Source organism: Hypanus sabinus, chromosome 17 (assembly GCF_030144855.1).
Source record: "Hypanus sabinus isolate sHypSab1 chromosome 17, sHypSab1.hap1, whole genome shotgun sequence".
Taxonomy (NCBI): Eukaryota; Metazoa; Chordata; class Chondrichthyes; order Myliobatiformes; family Dasyatidae; genus Hypanus; species Hypanus sabinus.
This window is the reverse complement of record NC_082722.1, coordinates 29,099,507-29,119,752: the sequence shown is the minus strand read 5'-3', so window position 1 is coordinate 29,119,752 and position 20,246 is coordinate 29,099,507. Positions and strand designations below refer to the sequence as shown.

The following is a 20,246-nucleotide window of genomic DNA, read 5'->3' as shown; positions in this document are numbered from 1 at the left end:
TAGAAAAATTCACAAATTGTTCAGCCTCATCTTTAATATGTTCATGCTAGTAATTCTTACTTGTAGTAGTGAACTGAGTATTAAAATAACAGCCCAGGTTTAAAATTTATGTACAGAGAATTAAGAACATAAATCTAGGCTATCATAGAAGTACTGTATTAAACAAAGACAGTATTTTTGTTTATATTCAAGATGTCAATACTTCTTATCAATACAACACGCACAACACACTGGAGGAACTCAGCAGGCTGGGCAGCATCCATGGAAATGAACAGTCAACGTTTTGGATCGAGACCCTTCGTCAGGACTGAAGAGGAAGGGGCAGGAGCCCTATAAAGAAGGTGGGGGGGGAGGGAGCACCGGATGCAATAGATAACCCCAACAGACTCACAGGTGAAGTGTTGCTTACCTGGAAGGACTGTTTGGGGCCCTGAATGTTGGTAAGGAAGGAGGTGTAGGGACAGATGTAGCACTTCCGCTTGCAGGGATAAGTACCAGCTGGGAGATCTGTGGGGAGGGACATGTGGACCAGGGAGTTGCAGAGGGAACAATCCCTGCAGAAAGCGGAGAGGGGTAGAGAGGGAAAGATGTGCTTAGTGGTAGGGTTATCGTTCCCTCCGCGATAGCGTATCTGCGAGGTGCATGAGGTTTCCTTGATGGTCAGTGATGTCGAAATCATAGCTCTGCAGGCAAAGAAGCATTCCCTGCAGGCACTATGGTGCCTTCACCAATGGCTTCTTAACCATCATTTCAAGTGGCTTGTGATCTCAGAGTACCCTTGTGAAGCGGCCAAAAGTGTACTGATGAAAATGCTCAAGTGCGAAAACAAATGCAAGCATTTCCTTTTTGATCGCTGCATAGCGTGTTCCTGTGTCCGTTAGTGCTCTGCTTGCGTATGCGATCGGCCGCCCATTCTGGAGGAGTGCTGCCCCTAGGCTTTTGTTGCTGGCGTCACATTGGATGGTTAACTTTTCCTTAGAATTGTAGTTTACTAACACCGGTGCTTTGGACACCAGCCACTTGATCTTGGAGAGAGCGTTTTGCTGCTCAGCTGACCACTCCTGTAGTGTTCTCGCACAGGTGTAACAGAACTCTGAACTAAACACCAAGGTAAATCGTAGTCAATGAAGACAGGATCGCAGTAAGATTAACCGTTTACTGTTCACTCTTCCACATGAACGTATGCTGAAAACTGTTGATAAAACAATACAAAATATATACAGTATTTGTTTCCTTCTTGATATCACATTTACATCGTAAATACTCACAAAAGTAAAACTACAACAACTATATTACATTAAAGTGCAACATACAGTCAGAATCTACCTACGCCATCGACTGCTTTAAATACACTTCAACACAAACTATCCGCAACTCTTTAAATAACAAAAACATAAACTTTATCAACCGTCATTACTTTTAACAGAATCAGCGTTAACACTTTTAATTCAACATATCGATTATCTCATGAACTTACAGCGTTGCTTCACTGATGTTTCTAGTGCGTAGAAAGAAAACTTCTCTCGCGCTGATCCTGCACATGTGAGCCCCCTCCTTCCCGTTTCTCCAAACCGGTATTTTCCCACAAGACGCGGTGAAACCGGGTGTGACGTCATCGCATGCCGCGATATATCACAGGCAACGAATTTACTTTAAACAATCTTAACTTTAACTAGAAAACGATAACAAACGAATTACTAAAGCGAAAATATAATAAACTAAACAAATGCCATAAAGGCAACACACTCCCCGCCTGACCATCGTAGGGTCACAATGAACATAATACAAAACTTCAGTCTCTAAATCAGTCCTTAGGTAGAAGTAGAATGACTTCTGTAACTGGCCTTTGGTAAATTTTCACATCACCTTGGTCAGAAGTTTTCAACTCAACCTTCCTGACATGTCCATCCCTACTAGGGAATGTGGCAGTGATTCTGGCCATTGGCCAGCTGTTGCTTGTCCCTGAGCAGGACTAAATCTACAATTTCAAGATTCCTGCAGGGTTCTGTCCACTTTTGTCTGTGTTGCAACAAAGGTAGGTATTCATGTCTCCAATGAGACCAGAACCAATTTGCCAGAGCCTGGACCTGTCCCCATTGCTTTGTGTACAAATCCTTATCAGAGAAGTCCCCTGGTGGAGGGGGAGCTCCTGCCTTCTGAGTAAGGAGCATTGATGGCGAGAGTATGAAGGGGTTTTTCCGGGTCAGAAGACACAGGTAGGAGTGGTCGTGCATTTATAATAACTGTGACCTCTGCCATTAGTGTGCACAGTACCTTGTGGGTCAATCGGGTGCGTTGCTGCAGAAACATTGAATCAAGAATTTTTCTGGCGATACCAATCATCCGCTCCCATGCGCCTCCCATGTGAGAGGCATGTGGGGTGTTAAACTCCCAGTTGCATCCCTGCTGACTGAGGTACTTTTGCACCGTTTTGTCCATCCCCAGCTTCTTTGATGCTCCAACAAAGTTCGTGCCGCAATCAGACCTTAACTGTTTTGCAGGGCCTCTTAGCGCAAAGAAGCACCTGAGAGCGTTAATGCAGCTGGATGTATCCAAAGATTCGATGACCTCAATGTGTACTGCTCTTGAACTCATGCAGCTAAACATAATGGCCCACCGCTTGCTCTCTGCTTGTCCTCCTCTGGTGATCTAGTGATAGTCCAGGGACCAAATACGTCGAGCCCCACATATGTGAAAGGAGGGCAGGACATCCACTTGATCTTGGAGAGAGCGTTTTGCTGCTCAGCTGACCACTCCCATGCTACATCTGGCTTTGTCAGCTGTCTTACTGGCTCAAGGGTATCTGAGAGACTTGGTAGAAAACAGCTCAGGTAGTTGACGAATCCGATCAGTTGCTGCACTCCCTGCACATCTGCGGGTGCTGGCATGTTGAGAACATCAATGACCTTTTTATGATCAGGCTGAAGTCCCTCATTCGTGATGAGATGCTCCAAAAAGAGTATCTCTGTTGCTTTTAAGACATATTTGTTCTTGTTGGGCCTGATATGTTGCTCTGCACAACGCTGTAATAGCTGCTCAAGTTTCACATCATGATCGGCAATTGCCCTTCCCTGTGTTTCCCCTTTTCCGTACATCAGAATGTCGTCTGCAACGCAGATCACTCCCGGTAGTCCTTCCAGTGCCTGATGCAGTCTGCACTGGAAGATCTCTGATGAAACGCTGGTTCCAAACCAAAGTCTGAGCCACCTATACCAACCAAAAGCTGTGCTGAAGGTGGTGAGCACACTTGATTCACTGTCCAATTTCACTTGCCAGAATGGAGCACTCATATCAAGCTTGCTGAAAACCTTAGCCTGGTCAAGATCTGGCAAAATGTCCTCCATCACTGGAAGGGGGTAATGTTCTCTCCTCAGCGCTTTGTTCAATGGTCGAGGATCAATGTATATACGAAGATTGCCTTTCTTCTTCTCTGCGACCACTAGCTAGCTAACCCACCTTGTAGGTTCATGGACTGGGGCTATCACCTTGCAGTCTACCAGTTGATCAAGCTCAGCTTTCACCTTCTGCTTCATAGTGTGAGGTAGACGTCGTGGGGGTGTTACATGTCCAGCAACAATAAATATATAACTGAGTCAAGTTTTATAAACAAACATAAACATTTATTAAACTCTGCTTAACAATAGCGAAAAGTATTCAACTAACTTAACCGGAAGTTAACTACTAGATGGCAACTCTGGAACAGTTCTTAAAGTGGTAAATTGGAACACAGTCTTAAAGTGGTAAATGCGAATACACTCTTAAAGGGGTAAATTCTAAAGTCCAAGTAATTTATACAGTCAATTAGGAGAGACTTTCCTGAAGGAAAGAATTCCTCGACAACGTGACGTTACTGCTGATCTCAGCCGAAATATGCCTTGTCATAGGATTCACGACGAACGAAATAAAACAGTTTAAAGGAACTGACCTTTTTAGTATGAAGGATAGACACTGCAGCAAACCTTCCTGCTCTTGCAGAGGTTATCTCAGACGCAGGCCACTACTCTTGAATGAAGATTCAATAAGGTCGATCCTTTATAAAACCGCCGAACGACACCAACTTTCCCCACTTCTTTCTTCACTCTCCAATCCTAGACTGTAAAAGTAAATCAAAGATACCCCAAACAAAACTGGCAGTGATTGGTTAAACTGCCAGCACAATGATTTTACCTTACAATAGAAAGTAAAACTCCACTTTAAAACGAAACTGTGTCATGAGACGAATATGCAGCAAAACTAAAACTAATGAAGTAACTAATGAACCAATCAACACAAAACTCCTGCGTCACAGCAGGGCTTTCCCGTTCTATACCTGTTGGAACAGGCCATCGCATGACCTCACACCGGTGGGAAAATTACATCACCCCACCATCACAAGACGATTACATCATGCTCACAAGATATTCAATTACATCATGCTCATAAGACAGTCACAAAATACCTACGAGGTATGTAACAGGGGTAACAGTGTGGGTTGAACTTCTTCATCAATCTGCAGGTGGGCTGCACCCGGAGGCTCCCCGAGCGCATCATCGAACAGCTCTACATAGCGTTCTTCTTTAAGTGTTGATGCATGCACCCTGTGAAAGTTGTCATTGTTGTCCGTAATCAGCTTCATTTGCTGGCTGGTCCTGCTTCCCAGCAATGGTGTAAAGTCATCAGTGACCACGACAAATTCAACAGTTCATCATGTGGTTACGCAATTTCACTCTGCACATCCCTTCTGCATCCATGGTGGTCTTGTTCCACATCATCAGCTTTTTTGTGCATTGTCTTAGTGAGTGATCTATTCCCTCCAAGTATTTGCGGGGTAAAATGTTAATGCTTACCCCACTGTCAACTTGGAAGTCTATTGGCTTTCCATTGATCAGCATCTGTGCAAATACATCATCCTTTGTCTTCAAACTGTTGTCCACCAGTATGACATTGTCGATAAACTCGGTGCTGCTGTCACTGTTGCTTTGGTCATCGCTTTGTGCTCCCACCCCATGCACGGGCTTCTGCTTGCATACCTTTACAAGGTGATTTGAATGCCACATGCCTTGTCCGTATGTTGGGCATTGTTGCTTGTCTCTTGAATGTTCTGTGCCACAGTACTCGCAACGGTTCACTTTGCTTCTGTGGCTGTTCAAGGTGCCTTTTGCTCTGGCTCCACCATTAGCACCAGCCTTCCGTCCAGGATGCTTTGAACCTTTCTTGTTAGCATGAGGTTTAATCCCATAGACAGTAGCAGACCTGCTATCTGCAGCTGTACTGAATGCTTGTAGGTGTGATTCAGCCATTTCTGTGCTTTTACAGATGTCAATGCAGTTATTGAGTGTTAGCTTTCTCTCTTGTAACAGACGTATTCTGCTTTGGGAGTCGTTAATGCCCAGTACGATTTTGTCTCTCAGCAGACTGAAACTGTGGCAGTAAATAGCTTGGTTTAATATTTATCCAGGAATTTGTATCTTCAAAAATGAGATTGAATAACTTGAACAAATCAAAAACTATACAGGTTCAGTAACATCATGTGACACATTCCACCATAGCCAACGGATGAAACCCAGGGTTTTCTCATATTGAAAATGCATCAAACACTTTAGAAAAGCACGTGTGTCAAGTACACAAGGTTTGGCAAAAGAAAATTCTGCCTTCATTTTAAACAGATCAATATCAGCTCGATTACAACTTTGTGAGAAATTACATATATTAAAAGAACCAATTAACAAAATGGAAGTATTTTATGAGATTTCACAGATGGCAACAGACCTTTATGCAACCAAAACCTAGCGTGAGCTTCAAATTGTTAACTAAATTAATTTTATCCATTTCTACAGAATTAAGATTGCACTGAAAAAACTAAGAGTTAACTAAACTTCTTAGCAAGCCAAAGAGAAAAATAACAATTTTACTAAAATATATACAAGATATAATAAAATTCAATAAACAGGCTATTGAATATTAACAAATTAAAGATATAGAATCTTTGTTTAATCTTTTCAGGAATAGCATAACAACCCATATTACACATTATCAGATTTCTCATTTTGGAGCAAAATCTCAATCTGGGCAAGTATTCAAAGAAGGCGAAAGGGGTCAAAGAAGGCAAAAGAGGGAGGGGTCTGTGTTTTATGATAAACTCGAAGGTGCTCAGACACAGTGGTCTTGATCTTGTTGCACTCTTGCTTTCCCGACCTGGAACATCTAACAATTAAGTGCCAAATGTTCTACCTACCAAAAGAGTTCTCCATAATCCTGACCACAGTTTACATATCTCCAAAAGCTGATGTAGACCAGGCACTCAAGATATTGAATGCTGCCAAAACCAAACAAAAAAAACTGTCCATCCTAATGCATTTCAAACAATAGTTGGAGGTTTCAATCACTGATCAATTATCATCAGCAGATAACCTGCAGCACCAGGGGACTCAACACACTAGACCACTGCTAAGATGTAATAAGGAATGCATACTGTTCCATGCCGAGACCACGTATTGGGAAATCTGATCACTTGGCTGTCCTTCTCCTACCTGAATATGGGCAGAGGCTCCAGAGATAAGCACAACAAATAGGAGGCAGAGGAGTGGATGCAGGATTGCTTCGAATCAGTGGACTGGCCCATGTTCAAAAACTCAGAGGATTTGAATGAATACACCATGGTTGTCATGGATTTTATAGAACAGTTGTGGACAAGTGCATCCCCACAAGATCATTCAGAGTCTTCCCAAACCAGAGGCCCTGGATGAACGATGAAATTTGCAATCTGCTGAGGGACGGAACAGTGGCATTCAAGTCTGGTAACCAAGTAAGATACAAGAGTCCAGATACGATCTCCAGAAAGCCATCTCATACGTGAAGCAGCAATTCCAGACCAAACTGGAGTCACTGGGGTATGCCCAACAATTTGAATACTATTACCTCTTACAAAGTGAAACCAAGTGAGTGATGGGACAATAGGGCTTCACTCACAGATGAACACAATGTCATTTTAAATATCAAACCATGGAGGAAACTTCACAAATTCCCACAGCCACCGATGACCCTGTGATTTCAGTCTCTGAGACCAAGACGACCTTCAGGAGGCTAAACTCACAGAAAGCATCTGATAAGAGTACCTGGCTGAGTACTAAAGAACTGTGCCAATCAACTGGGTAGAATGTCCACTGAGATTTTTAACCTCTTGCTTTGGCAGTCTGAGGTACCCTCCTGCTTCAATTCTACTGGTGCCTAAGAACTTGGTAACCTGCCTCAAAGAGCATCATCCAGTAGCACTTACATCTACTGTGCTTTGAGAGGTTGATGATGAAACATATCAATTCCCACTTGACAGGCAGGACATGCTCCAGTTTGCACATGGCACAACAGGTCCACATCAGATGTCACTTCATTTCCACTCAACCCTGGAACATCTGGGCAACCAAGATGCATTAACCAGGATGGTCTTTATTGACTACAGCCAGGCATCAACACTATCATCCCTTCAAAACAAATCAATAAGCTTCAAGACCTTAGCCTCAATACCTCCTTGAGCAATTTCCTCATTTGCAAACTCCAGTCAGTTTGGATTGGTAACATTTCTTCCACAATCTCTGTCAACACAGGTGCACCACAATGCTATGTGCTTAGCCCCCGCTCTACTCACTTTATACTTATGACTAAGGCTAAGGACAGCTCCAATGCCATACTTAAGTTTACTAATGACGCCTCAATTGTGGCAGAATCAAAGGTGGTGACCAATCAGCATAAAAGGTAGGAGACTGAAAATCTGGCTGAGTGGTGCCACAACAACCTCACACTCGATGTCAGCAAGACCAAGGAGCTGATTACTGACTTCAGGAGGAAGACACTGAAGGTACATGAGCCAGTCCTCATTGGATGATCAAAGACAGAGAGGGATCAGCAACTTTAAATTCCTCAGTGTTATCATTTCAAAGGACCTATCCTGGGCCCAGCATGAAAGTGCAGTTATGAAGAAAGCACGGCAGTGCCTCTACTGCCTTAGAGGTTTCCAAATACTTCCCATGACACCTAAGACTTACACTTCTATAGGTGTGTGGTGCAGAGTATATTGACTGGTCAAGTCACGGCCTGGTATGGCAACATCAATGCTCTTGAACAGAAAATCCTACAAAAAGTAGTGGATAAGGGCCAGTCCATTATGGGTAAACGAAGGGTCTCGGCCCAAAACGTTGACTGCTTGATTCCACGGATGCTGCCCGACCTGCTGAGTTCCTCCAGTATGTTGTATGTATTCATCATGGGTAAAGCCCTCCCTACCCTTGAGCACATCTACATGGAGGATCATCAAGGGCCCCCACCACCCATGTCATGCTCTCTTCTCACTGCTGCCATCAGGAAGGTGGTACAAGAACCTCAGGACCCACACCACCAGGTTCAAGAACAGTTATTACCCCTCAACCATCAGTCTCTTGAATCAGAGGGGACAACTTCACTTGCCCCATCACTAAATTGTTCCCATAAATTATGGGCTCACTTTCAATGACTCTTCTCTTCATCTCATGTTCTCGATATAGTTGCTTATTTATTTACTATTATTACTTCTTTTTTCCCTTTCGTATTTGCACACTTTGTTGTCTTTTACATACTGCTTGTTTGTCCTGTTAGGTGCAGTCTTTCATTGATTCTACTGTGTTTGCAGGATATACTGAGTATGCCGGCAAGAAAACAGATCTCAGGTTGTATACGTTGACATATGTACTTTGATAATAAATTTTAATTTGAACTTAAATCAGACACATGCTTTTCTTAACTATTTATACAAAACATTACCTAAAATGTACAACATAATTTCCTGTATCCTCACAAACATTGGTCACAGAGATAAAGTGGTCACAGAAAATTAAGAATACAAAACTCCTGAATAGAAGTTGAGGTTTTTAAAATAAGATAAGATACCCAATACCACTAAGTACCATAAAAATTGTTTCTATAGTAATTTTATGAATATTTAACACCCATACATTTAAATATAGCTATTCTTTTTTGTAATCTAGTTTTTATTGAAGTTCATCTTCAAAAAAACATTTCCATAAGATGTATTTCAGATACTGTACATATATATCATATAATCATATTTGTCACAAATCTCAACATATTTATCTGAGGTATACACTTATAGAAAGAAGAGGAAAGAAAGAACAATCGAAAGAAGAAAACTATGTACAAAGTAGGGAGTGATTTTTTTTTTAGAGCATATTCATTGACTTGTGAGAATAAAATCAGGCCTATGAGGTGTTATGTAGTTAAACCATTTTTCCCAGTATGAATCAAATTGTTCCAGCTTATGATTAACAGATGCTGTTATCTTCTCCATTTTGTAAATGTTCATTGTGATTTCCATCCATGTGTTTAAAGTTGGGGTCTCCTGTTATAACCATTTCCTGGTAAGGGTCTTTTTACCAGCCACCAATAGTATATTCATTAAATATTTATCTCTTTTCAACCATTTTTGAGGTATATACCCAAAATATATGGACTTACTTTCTAAGGGTATTTCACATTTAAAGATGTCTTGTAGGGCATTATGTATCGCACTCCAATAGTCTTTGATAACGGGGCATTTCCAGAAAATATGATAATGGTTTGCATTTTGATTTCCACAATTTCTCCAGCAAACAGGGAGGTTACTATCATAATGGGATTTTTGAGAGGGTGTAATAAAATATTTTATCAAATTTTTTCATCCAAACTCCCTCCATTTCTGTGAACTGGTACACTTCCATTGATACCTCCATATTATTGTCCATTCTTCCTCAGATATAATTATCCTTCCTTCCTCCTCCCATTTTGTTTTAATGTATGAAGTTGAATGTGTTTTAAGATTTGACAAGCCCTTATACACACTTGAAATGATTCTACTATCGTGATCTGAATTATATGCTTTTCTAAATAGCTCTATCAGACATGTACTTGCCTTGGTTACATTTTTAACCGTCCTATTAACATACTGTCGCATCTGCAAATACCGATAAAAGTCTTATTTTTCTAATAAGTGTTTCTCTTTGAGCATTTCAAAACTGAACAGTGTTCCTTCTTTCATTATATTGCAAATAGCTGTTACTCCTTCAGCTGCCCAATCCTTAAATCTAGCATCCAGTTTATTCGGTGTAAAATCCGAGTCATATGCACACCATTTAAGAATTGCAATGTCTCTCTCTAGTTTATATTCTGTTATAAGTTTTCTATATTTTAAGAGTCCATTTCACCCATGGGTTATCAATAGTATTTATGTAACTTTGTAGTTTGTTATCAGCCAAAATTGCCTGTATGGGGATGGAAAGTATCCTCTCCTCAATGTTTTTCCATTGAGCATCATGTGATGGGTTGCACCAGCATATCACAGCTCTCAACTGTGCTGCAAAATAATAATCTCTAAAAGAAGGTAGGCCCCATTCTCCCCCCCACTTTTCCTTGGCTAATTGCAAAGTTTTGAGATGAACTCTAGGCCTTTTACCTTGCCATATATATCTTGATAACATTTTGTTCCATTCATTGAATTGATATTGGTTAATCTCTACTGGTAGGGTCTGAAAGAGATATAGTAGTCTGGGCAGTATATTCATTTTAATAGATTCAATCCTTGAACTGAGACCAAGAAAAGGAATTGGGTTCCACCTTGTTATATCTAGCTATTCTCATTATGTGGGCAGCTTAACTGCACACCTTTATAACTTACTCCCCATAAACAAGGTCAAAATACAAAGTCAAATACATAATTTTATTTGCAATAATTCTCAAAGCATCTGGTGCAGGAAGGGATTAAATTCACAGTTAAAGTATGGAGTTTGGGGCCAAGGTACATTATTTGGGCTGAGTTGGAGAAATGATAAATCAACAAATGATGCTAAAACTCATCTGAGAATTTTAAAACACTTATGTCAAAAGTATTGGTTACAAGCATTCATCAGCTTGATGGTACCTAGAAAATTTCTGGAATATCTTAGCAGGATTTCAATCCAAGCCTCTGACACTTTGACAGTTTAAAATTAAAAATACATGTCTTAAAAGTTTCTGCACAAAGATAGGGTATTATAAAAAAATTCAAATAGTAATCATGTAACATTTTTAAATTTAATTACACCTCCAGATTAAATCTGAGGTACGCTATCATTGTTCCCTTCAGAGGAAAGGTCTCAGAGCTCCTGTAAGTTTGTAGAGTTTATAAAATAGCTTTAGATTTGATCTTCAAAAAGAAAAAACATTTCCACTTGCTTGCAAAGATTTATAGTTTTTGATTTCTCAAACAAAAGCAAGATATTTGTTGAAATAATGCTTTGATAATGTAGGCTATTTTTTTGGAATTATCTTACTCCCACTGACAGCCATTGGAATTAGTTTTTCTCTGCATTCCATTGGTAGATGATTTTCAATTAGTACGTTCAAAGGCATCTTGGCAGTAACAAAACCCTGTCTAAAAACAAAATAGTAACAACATTTAGCACAAATTCAACATATGGATCCTAATTGCATTCTTCCAGACACAAGAAATTCTGCAAATGCTGGAAAACTTGAGCAACATACAATAAATGCTGGAGGAATACAGCAAGTTAAGCAGCATTGATGGGGGTGGGGTGGGGGGGTGGAATAAACACTCAAGGTTTTGGGTCTTGGCCCGAAATGTCAATTGTTTATTCCACTCCATAGATGCTGCCCTTCTCCAGTACTACTCCAGTATTTTGCTTAGATTCTCCCAGGTCAGCTTAGAATTCCTGTACAAAGAAAACATTGCACATTTCGACGGAGACGTAATGTAAAGATTTTTACTCCTCATGAATGTGAAGGATGTAAGAAATACAGTCAATTCAATTCAGTGGCCTGAGATTTGCTAGTAAGTATCAGTATGTCTGGGTTTTCCATTGCAACATGTAATATCAACTGCAGAAGTTCCAAACTTACTATAGTTAATACTGCATCACAACATGCCCGAGCACTGGACAGCAGTTTTTGTGTTGCTGGACTTGCAGATTTTCTGAACTATTGTTATTACTATTCATATTACAAGGCACTTTTCACTTTTTTGAAACAAAAATATTACCTAGAAGATTATTTTTTTCAATGAACACACCCCAGTGAGTGAAAAGTGATGCAGTGAGGAACATGCCAAACCCTTACCTTTTCATTAGCAATTCTAAGTCTTCTTTTTCAATGGTTCTTCTTTTAGCGTGTTTACTGTAAACATCCATATCCGCACAGAGCTGTTTGAAATACAATTCCAAGCTGCAATAAAAAGTGGCATTTGTAAAATCTGTAACATATATTAATGTTACTGCAATAATGGTAATTAATTTGAAGGAGTGATATTTGAATAATTTGCATTAGTTTGTGCATGAAGCTCCAACTTGCCATCGGTCAACTGCTGTAAATGTCTCCTTCTTCACTTTCATTTTAGCATAGTGGGTAAATACAGACTTTACAAAGCTGCTTGGCAAAATTGTCTTCTTTCGTTCATGTGTTGTCCTTTTTGGATTGTCATTTACTTTTGTGAGTGGTTTTCGTGCCCTGTTGAAATGGGATGCAATAAATAACACTGAACGAAGCAATCAATTTTATGTGATGAGACTGATTTCAAAATCAAAAAATGTACAGTATGTCAGATCTGTACCAGGTTTCCTAGTTCCATTTCACCTTTGTAATCAGATTATTTCCTCACACCAGGAGTTTACAGTCTGATATCAAGTAAGAGTACCCATAACATACGAGTCTAACTATCAATAATCATACTATCAATTTTCCTCACAAATGTTTCTTCTATTTTCTCATCCAAACCTTAAGGTACGAGTATATTGGATATGAACTTGAATTTAGTTTGTAATTCCCCTTCTGAGTAGTAAATAAGAAAACACTCCAGTTAGAGAACTAAACTGACTAAATAACTCTGAACCTAACCAATCTCTGTCATAGAAGATTCTCATCATGAATCTGTGGAACTCTTATTGGAATGGAAGGGCACTGAACACTGACCCACAACCTATGGACTTACTTTCAAGGACTCTATCTCATGTTTGTGATATTTATTGCTTAGTTATTCATTATTATTTCTTTCTTTTTGTATTTGTAGTTTGTTGTCTTCTGCACACTGGTTGAACACCCAAGTTGGTGCATTGTTCCATTGACTCTATTATGGTTATTATTCTATTATGGATTTATTGAGTTTGCTCACAAGAAAATGAATCTCAGGGTTGTATATGATGACAAATGTACTTTGATAATAAATTTACTTTGAACTTTGAAATTAACAGATAGCATATAAAATATCCTTCGTAACTCCTGAAGCTCTGGTCTTGGTAAGTGACTCGTACATTGATATTTGATTCATTTCACTACTACAGGTCCTCCCCAAGTTAGGGAAGTGTTCCATTCCAGTGAATTGTTGGAAATGCGGCCATGAACCGAGTTCCCACTGGCAGAAGCTGCCTACGGCTCCACAGCAGCTGGCAAATCTACATCACTTCCATGTGCTAAATTACATTTTCAACTTTCTAACTTGAAACACCTTAGATACATAACATTTTCAACATTTGAATTTCTTTCGATGTTTGATACATTTTATTCTTACAACTAAACATTGCGAAGTGTGGATTTCTGAAGGACAGACCAGGGGACCGTTGTCTGTAAAAAACATTAATACCTGAGATACAGCTCTTAATTTGGTGCATTTTATAGGAGATCATCACTCATTCCTTTTTCCTTCCAGCCATCCACACTTAATGCAAATACAGAAATGAAGTTATGCATCACATAACAAAGCTACTTACTGTCTCCCCAATATTTTCAAAAAGTGTGGTGTGGTCAGTAATGGGGAGGATTTCAATACCTTCTCATTCTGTTGGATAGTCCATCTCACTTTTATTACACGTTTTCAGATTATAAAAGAAAGGAAAAGATGTGGATTAGAATGTATGTATAACGTTGTGAAATTAAGTTTGTCTATTAGCTAAAGACAAATAAAATTTAGCTTTAATAATTTACTTGCATTACACATCACTTATTTTTCAGGGGCAGTTATAATTACATTGCAGTTTTAGTGACTTTATCCATCTTGGATATTTACCTTTACCGTCATCTTCTTCTTCATCCATTTCATCAGATTCGATGTCTCCATCAGAATCAGTTTCTTCCACTTTTTCATTGTCTGTTTCACCAACTGCCAAACCTTCACTGTCCAGTCTGGGTGGGCCGGACCTTTCACCGTTCTGTCCAGCCAGGCTGGACCCTTCACTATCCAGTCCAGCCAGGTCGGACCCTTCACCGTCCAGTTTCGGCAGGCCGGACTTTTCACCATCCAGTCCGGCCAGGCCAGACCCTTCACTGTTCAGTCCAACCAGGCCGGACCCGTTACCGTCCAGTTCTGGTGGACCGGACCCTTCACCATCCAGTTCTGGTGGACCGGACCCTTCACCATCCAGTTCTGGTGGATTGGACCCTTCACCGTCCAGTTCTGGTGGGCTGGACCCTTCAGCGTCCAGTTCTGGTGGGCCGGACCCTTCAGCGTCCAGTTCTGGTGGGCCGGACCCTTCACCATCCAGTTCTGGTGGGCCGGACCCTTCACCATCCAGTCCAGCCAGGCCAGACCCTTCACCGTCCAGTTCTGGTGGGCCAGACCCTTCACAGTCTAGTCCAGCCAGGTCGGACCGTTCACTGTCCAGTACCAGTGGGCCGGACCCTTCACCATCCAGATCCAGTGGGCCAGACTCTTGACCGTCCAGTCCCGTCGGTCTGGACCGTTCACCATCCAGTCCTGTCGGTCCGGACCGTTCACCGTCCAGTCCTGTCGGTCCGGACCGTTCACCATCCAGTCCAGCCAGGCCGGACCGTTCACTGTCCAGTTTGGGTGGGCCAATTCCTTCACTGTCAAATCCTAAAGATTCCATTCTTTTCATTTTAGCACCTTGTATTATTTCATCTGCTTTAACATCTCCCATTCTTTTACTGACTACTTTGGCATCTTCTGCTCTCACTCCAGCTTCTTCAGCATAGTCCATTCTTTCAGTATTTGTTAAAATAGCCACAGTTTCACCATCTTCAGCTCTTCTAAAATTCAATACACATTCTTCGACTGTTTTATCATCCATGTCATCAACTACTACCCCTTCAGAGTAGTGCAGAGTGGGGGACTCATGCAATGATAAGTTCTGTTTGATATCCTTCGGCTTTTCCAATTCTGCAGATAAACAGGGGTATTATCACAATAAATTCCCTCAGAAGTTATTATATTATCAGATGATACTGAAATCAAAATATCTTTTCTAAAACTCTGCAATCTTTGTTTCAAATAATTGATTTGTTAACTATCAAACAGGTCACATGGCAATTTGCTGATAGCAAGACTATATCAGTGGTGGTAACTGGAACACGTCTCCGAGCAAAAGTCACTTGCATGGTGTTTCCAGCATCTTGCCAGATTAAGACATATGGTTGTAACCCAACTCCAATGGTCCTGATAAATTTATTGAATAAATTAAGATGTACACGACTCCACAACATTATAAAGGGAATTTAAGTTTAAAAGAAACAATAGATGAGAAACATGTCAATCAAGGGCACTAGGAAAAAGAAGTTCCAGATGATGGAAGAGTTGCAAAGACAAAGTTGCTGCACACTTAAGAAAAAGTATGAACCAATTCTATGGAGTTAGTTCAAAGAAGGTTTAAACATTTTTCTAACTAATTTTCTCTCTTCTTTTGCCTTTTTCAGCTACATTTTACTAGGATTAGGGACTCTTTGGCAGTGCGTTCAAGTATCTATTTGCATTTCTAAATAGTGTATAGTAGCCAGGTATTGACAATAGAAAACACAATTCCAATTGATTGAATACCAATGAAAAACAAGTTTTTTCAAAGTTCATTTCTGCACTTTGGGTCTGAACCTGGTAAGATTTCCCAGGAATCTTATTTTATTTTGAAAAAAACTTTTATTGTGTGCAGTAAGTAACTTCTTATACATGTTGGCTTCTTAACATTGTTTCTTGTCCTGACCAAATGGAATGCACTGGGTTTTCAGACTTCTTTGCATAATTTAAATTTTGACTCATTTCCAAACCAATGGAATGAACATCAAAATATAAATAACATACTGGGAGGAACCTAAATCTTGTTACTCTTCTTCATCAGGACTCAAACTATGCAATATAATTAGCAAAGACAAAAAAAACGATGATGTTGATTTATTTTAAGATCATTAGATTTTCTTTATATTCATTTCACACTAGGATTTCCATTTTAATTCATCCATCTCATCATCAGAAACAGCTTCGTATTTTCTGATTTTCCTTCCAGATTGGTTCTTCGCAAAAGCAGCAGGACAGCTATTTCTAATCCCCAATAATCACGCTGGCGCTCTTGAGTAACAACAAAGACACAACAGTTAATTTAACTGGATGTCAGCACACAGGACAAAGGTAGTGCCTGCCATTCATGCTTACAGGAGGTCTACACCACACCAGGGCCCCTCAAATCAACTAGGAACTGGCTTTCCCAGTGAAAGGTAATCACTAGGGGGTGAAATGCGAAAAAAAAGAATCTGGTCAAGGTCAGGTGCTGTGAGTGGAAGATCCACTTCAACAATCATTCTGCTCCTATTTCCATTTCCTTCCTTCATTTTACATTACCATATGCAAAAGCAAAAGATTTAACAATTTGCTTTTTTTAAAAGAAAAATTTTTACAACTCTAAATTTGCTCAATTCCAATTAAAATTTTCATGCAAAGTATATTTTGAGATCTACCCACACAGCTTAATGCAAATTATTTTACAATGCCACATTTCCTTGCTGTACACTCAAATAATAAATATTCAAATAACATTTCTAGCTTTATTACAACCAAGATTATACATGCATAGCTAATCCTTTACTAACATCACTTTACTGAATATATGAAATGACAACTTCTACGAAGGAAAAGCAATTACAACTACTTTTGTGGTGATCATGTTTACATCTATTTGGTTATTACATTAAAATCTCAGACAAATCAAAAACATAAATTTCTATAATTTCTCTGTGTCTAACAGGAAAAAAGTTAAGACCACCATTTTTAGATTTTGAGTTTTATCTTATCTGTTGAACGTAAAATAAAACGTCAATATGGAAGTCTGAATGATTTGATGAAGGTAGTATGGGACCAATTTGGACAGGAAAAAGGAATCCAATTTTAGAAAAAAATTCCAAAAGGAAACTTGAAATTTGATAGGGAGAATATGTCCAGTGCAAGTTACAATCAGGCTATAATTGAACTAATTCTGCTGTTTGTAACCCAATAAAAAGCCTGATAGGTCCTAAATAATACAAAACACAACTATTGCTACAGAATCTAATGAATGCAGCAACATTATCAAAAGTTTAAAAAACAATACCGTGACCCGTTGGCTTGTCACCCTCACATCGATCTTCTGTGAACCTTTCTGTTCTATACACCATCCGAGGGTCTGTTTCAGTCAAGATCCTTTGTTCAACGAGACGAGGAGTCTTGTATTTTCCTGTAAGGGGAGTCTTTACGAATTCTTCTTTATCTGATGCTACTAACTCCATTTGTTTCTCTAGGTCAAGCCCAGTGTCCAGGCCAAATTCATTTCTCATTTCTTCATTCCTGACTGAAACAGCCTCCATCCCATCATTTAGTGTTTGCTGGTGCGAAGTGTGCAGTTCAGCAATACCACGTTCATCCTGCTGTACATTTGTAGTAGATTTCTCCTTCCCTGTATTGTTTCTGGTCACTTCTTGTACTTCTGCAGGTTGTTTTTCTACATTATTAAAGAATCTTTTTTATTATCTTTTGGATTGTGAGACAACATATTAAGATAATACAAATTTCCCTTATCAAAAGCTAAAATACAAACACTGAGAATATGAAAACTGAAATCACTGTATATTACTCAGTAGGTTAAGCAGTACCTGTGGAGAGAGAAACAGTTAAAGGTTTCAGGTTGATAATCTTTCACCTGAAATGTTAATGTATTTCTTTCTTCACATATGCAGCCTGATCTAAGTACAGTGGATTCCGGTTAATTGGGCCATTAGTTAATCAGGGCAGCCATTTATCTGGGGCAACTCTTAAAAAAACAAAAAACTGCGGGGTGGAGTTTCAAGATGGCGACGTAAACATCTGCCTTTTAGGCGCTCTTCACTTTTCTAACTATAATCACCCTTTAATCTAATCTTTTCGAATTTAATCAAATGAGTTGATATTTTCGATTGACTTTTTTTTTCTTTTAAAACTATATTTGATCTAACTTTGCCGAACTTAAAATGGCTACAAGTAAGAAATCGTCTAAGGAGCCGTTATCTGTTGAAACAATTTCTAATCTTCTGGACACTAAACTTGCAGGTTTGGATAACAAGTTGCAAAGTAAAATGGCAAGTTTAGAAAGTAAAATGGCAAGTTTGGAAAACACGTTTACCACGAAAATGTCTGAACTTGAAGGAGCTGTTAAATCGCTTGATACTAAGTTTCAGTCGCAGGCATCGGTTATTCAGCGGCATGAAGATAAGTTGGCGACTCTTGAAAAATTAATTGTTGAAAAAGTACGTACAATTGAAGTGTTGGATAAGAAGGTACAATCGACTCTTAAGACTGTAGATCAGTATAAGTTTAAAATTTCTGATCTCGAAAATCGATCTCGCAGACAGAACTTGCGTATTATCGGGTTTCCCGAAAAAGTTGAGTCCGGTGATTTAACTGAATTTTTCTCTAATTTACTATGGGAAATTTTCGGTGATGAGGGTTTGCAAACTAAACCTGTTATCGACCGCGCTCACAGAGTTGCGAGGTTTTCGTCTGTGCCTGATAAACCACGAGCGGTGATTGTTCGCCTTCATTATCCTCGTGAGAAAGAGCTTCTAATTCGATTAGCTCGTAAAAAAGGTATGATTTCCTACAAAAACTTTCAGTTTCGAATAGTCGAGGATTATTCTTTTGAAGTAATGAGAGCCAGGATCGCTTTTAAACCAGTGATGGCAGAGATTCATTCCATCGGACTTAAACAAGCTTTAATGTATCCAGCGAAACTTAGAATCGTGCTGCCCGACTACAGTCAACGATTTTTCAACACTCTGGAAGAAGCGAAGAAATTTGTTGGAGAATTTCGATCTTCTACTGCAACTTGAACTATGTGTTATGTGGAAGATTTTTCGGAGAGAGGATATCTTCCTATTTTAAGTTTTAACCTATGAAGTTGGGTTATAACTTTTTATTTTTTGATCTATGGGTTCGGTTTTTTTTTTACTAGCTTCATTGTTTATAGATGTTTTTTTTTAATTTTGATAATATTCTTTTTTTTCTTTCTGTTTTGGTTATATACGTTTATATTTTGCATTAATGATTTATCTTTTTTTTAAGTTGTTTATTTTTCCCGTAAGATTCTGTTTTTTTTACAAGCATTTATCTGTTTGCCTGTACTCAGATATGGGACGAATGTTTTGGACTTTTAGTTTTTTTTATATATATGCTGTACTGTACTATATCCCTTTCTTTTTAAATGTTATTTTGTCTTTTAATAGATTGCTGAACTCACATTTGTATTTAGTAATATGGTTTTTTCAAAATGGCGTTTCTTCTTCCCATAAGTCTTTGCTCTTGAAACGTCATCTTGTATTTGAATATGGGATTTTTTTTAAAGGTATACTACACTTTTAAATTTTGACGTTTATACCTTTTTTTTATTAATGATTGTTGTATTATATTAGTTTTTTTTTATTATTCTGATTGATATATATATTTTTTTTTTGCAACTCTATATTTTAATTTGGGTGATATATAGTTTTCTTCTAATCTTTTTTTTTATAGAGCTGCCATCTTGAAATGGGGGTAATATTAGTATTAGATTATGCGCCTGCCGCTTGGCTTTCTTTCGAAGGGTGGGGGGAGGGGGTAGGGATCTTTTTTCACGCTTTTGCTTTTTATTTTTTTGCTTTTAGTTTATGGGCCGACTTTAAATTACTAATATTGTTGAGGTGTCATGTTCTCCGGCTGCTCCTGAATCAATTTTCCTCCTTCCTGAATTGTGGGTTATGTGTCTTTTTAACCTTTTAGGATACACACAATTAATATTGGTATGATGGATAGATCTGTTAACTTTATCTCCTGGAATACTAATGGTTTAAATCATCCGATTAAACGCAAAAAAATATTTAAAGTATTCCATAGACTGAATGCTAATATTATCTTTGCACAGGAGACCCATATCAGGAGGGAGGATAATCAACGTTTTTTTAGGTTCTGGAAGGGTCAACAATTTCATTCGAATTGTACC

At 39.0% G+C, this 20,246-nt stretch overlaps 2 protein-coding genes across 6 annotated transcripts in view; one reads left to right on the top strand and one right to left on the bottom strand.

The window, feature by feature from the left end:
- Positions 1 to 1,160, top strand: part of tsnaxip1 (translin-associated factor X interacting protein 1) — a 62,962-nt gene extending 61,802 nt beyond the window's left edge. The window contains exon 15 of one of the 2 annotated variants that reach the window (XM_059992755.1): positions 193 to 1,160. Coding sequence is in view for 1 of the 2 variants with exons in the window: in XM_059992753.1 (XP_059848736.1) it covers positions 193 to 271 (79 nt within the window). In the remaining variant the exon portion in view is untranslated. The remainder of the gene's footprint in view (positions 1 to 192) is intronic. The other variant, XM_059992753.1, reaches the window with a different exon arrangement.
- A 7,636-nt stretch (positions 1,161 to 8,796) lies between these two features.
- cenpt (centromere protein T) overlaps positions 8,797 to 20,246 on the bottom strand; it is a 123,893-nt gene continuing 112,443 nt past the window's right edge. For all 4 annotated transcript variants that reach the window (XM_059992742.1, XM_059992740.1, XM_059992743.1 and 1 more), the window contains exons 12-17: positions 17,352 to 17,738; positions 14,051 to 15,160; positions 13,755 to 13,842; positions 12,343 to 12,498; positions 12,112 to 12,216; positions 8,797 to 11,410 (exon numbers count right to left, since the gene is read on the bottom strand). In XM_059992742.1, the coding sequence (XP_059848725.1) occupies positions 11,287 to 11,410; positions 12,112 to 12,216; positions 12,343 to 12,498; positions 13,755 to 13,842; positions 14,051 to 15,160; positions 17,352 to 17,738 (1,970 nt within the window). In that variant the 3' untranslated portion in view covers positions 8,797 to 11,286. The remainder of the gene's footprint in view (positions 11,411 to 12,111; positions 12,217 to 12,342; positions 12,499 to 13,754; positions 13,843 to 14,050; positions 15,161 to 17,351; positions 17,739 to 20,246) is intronic.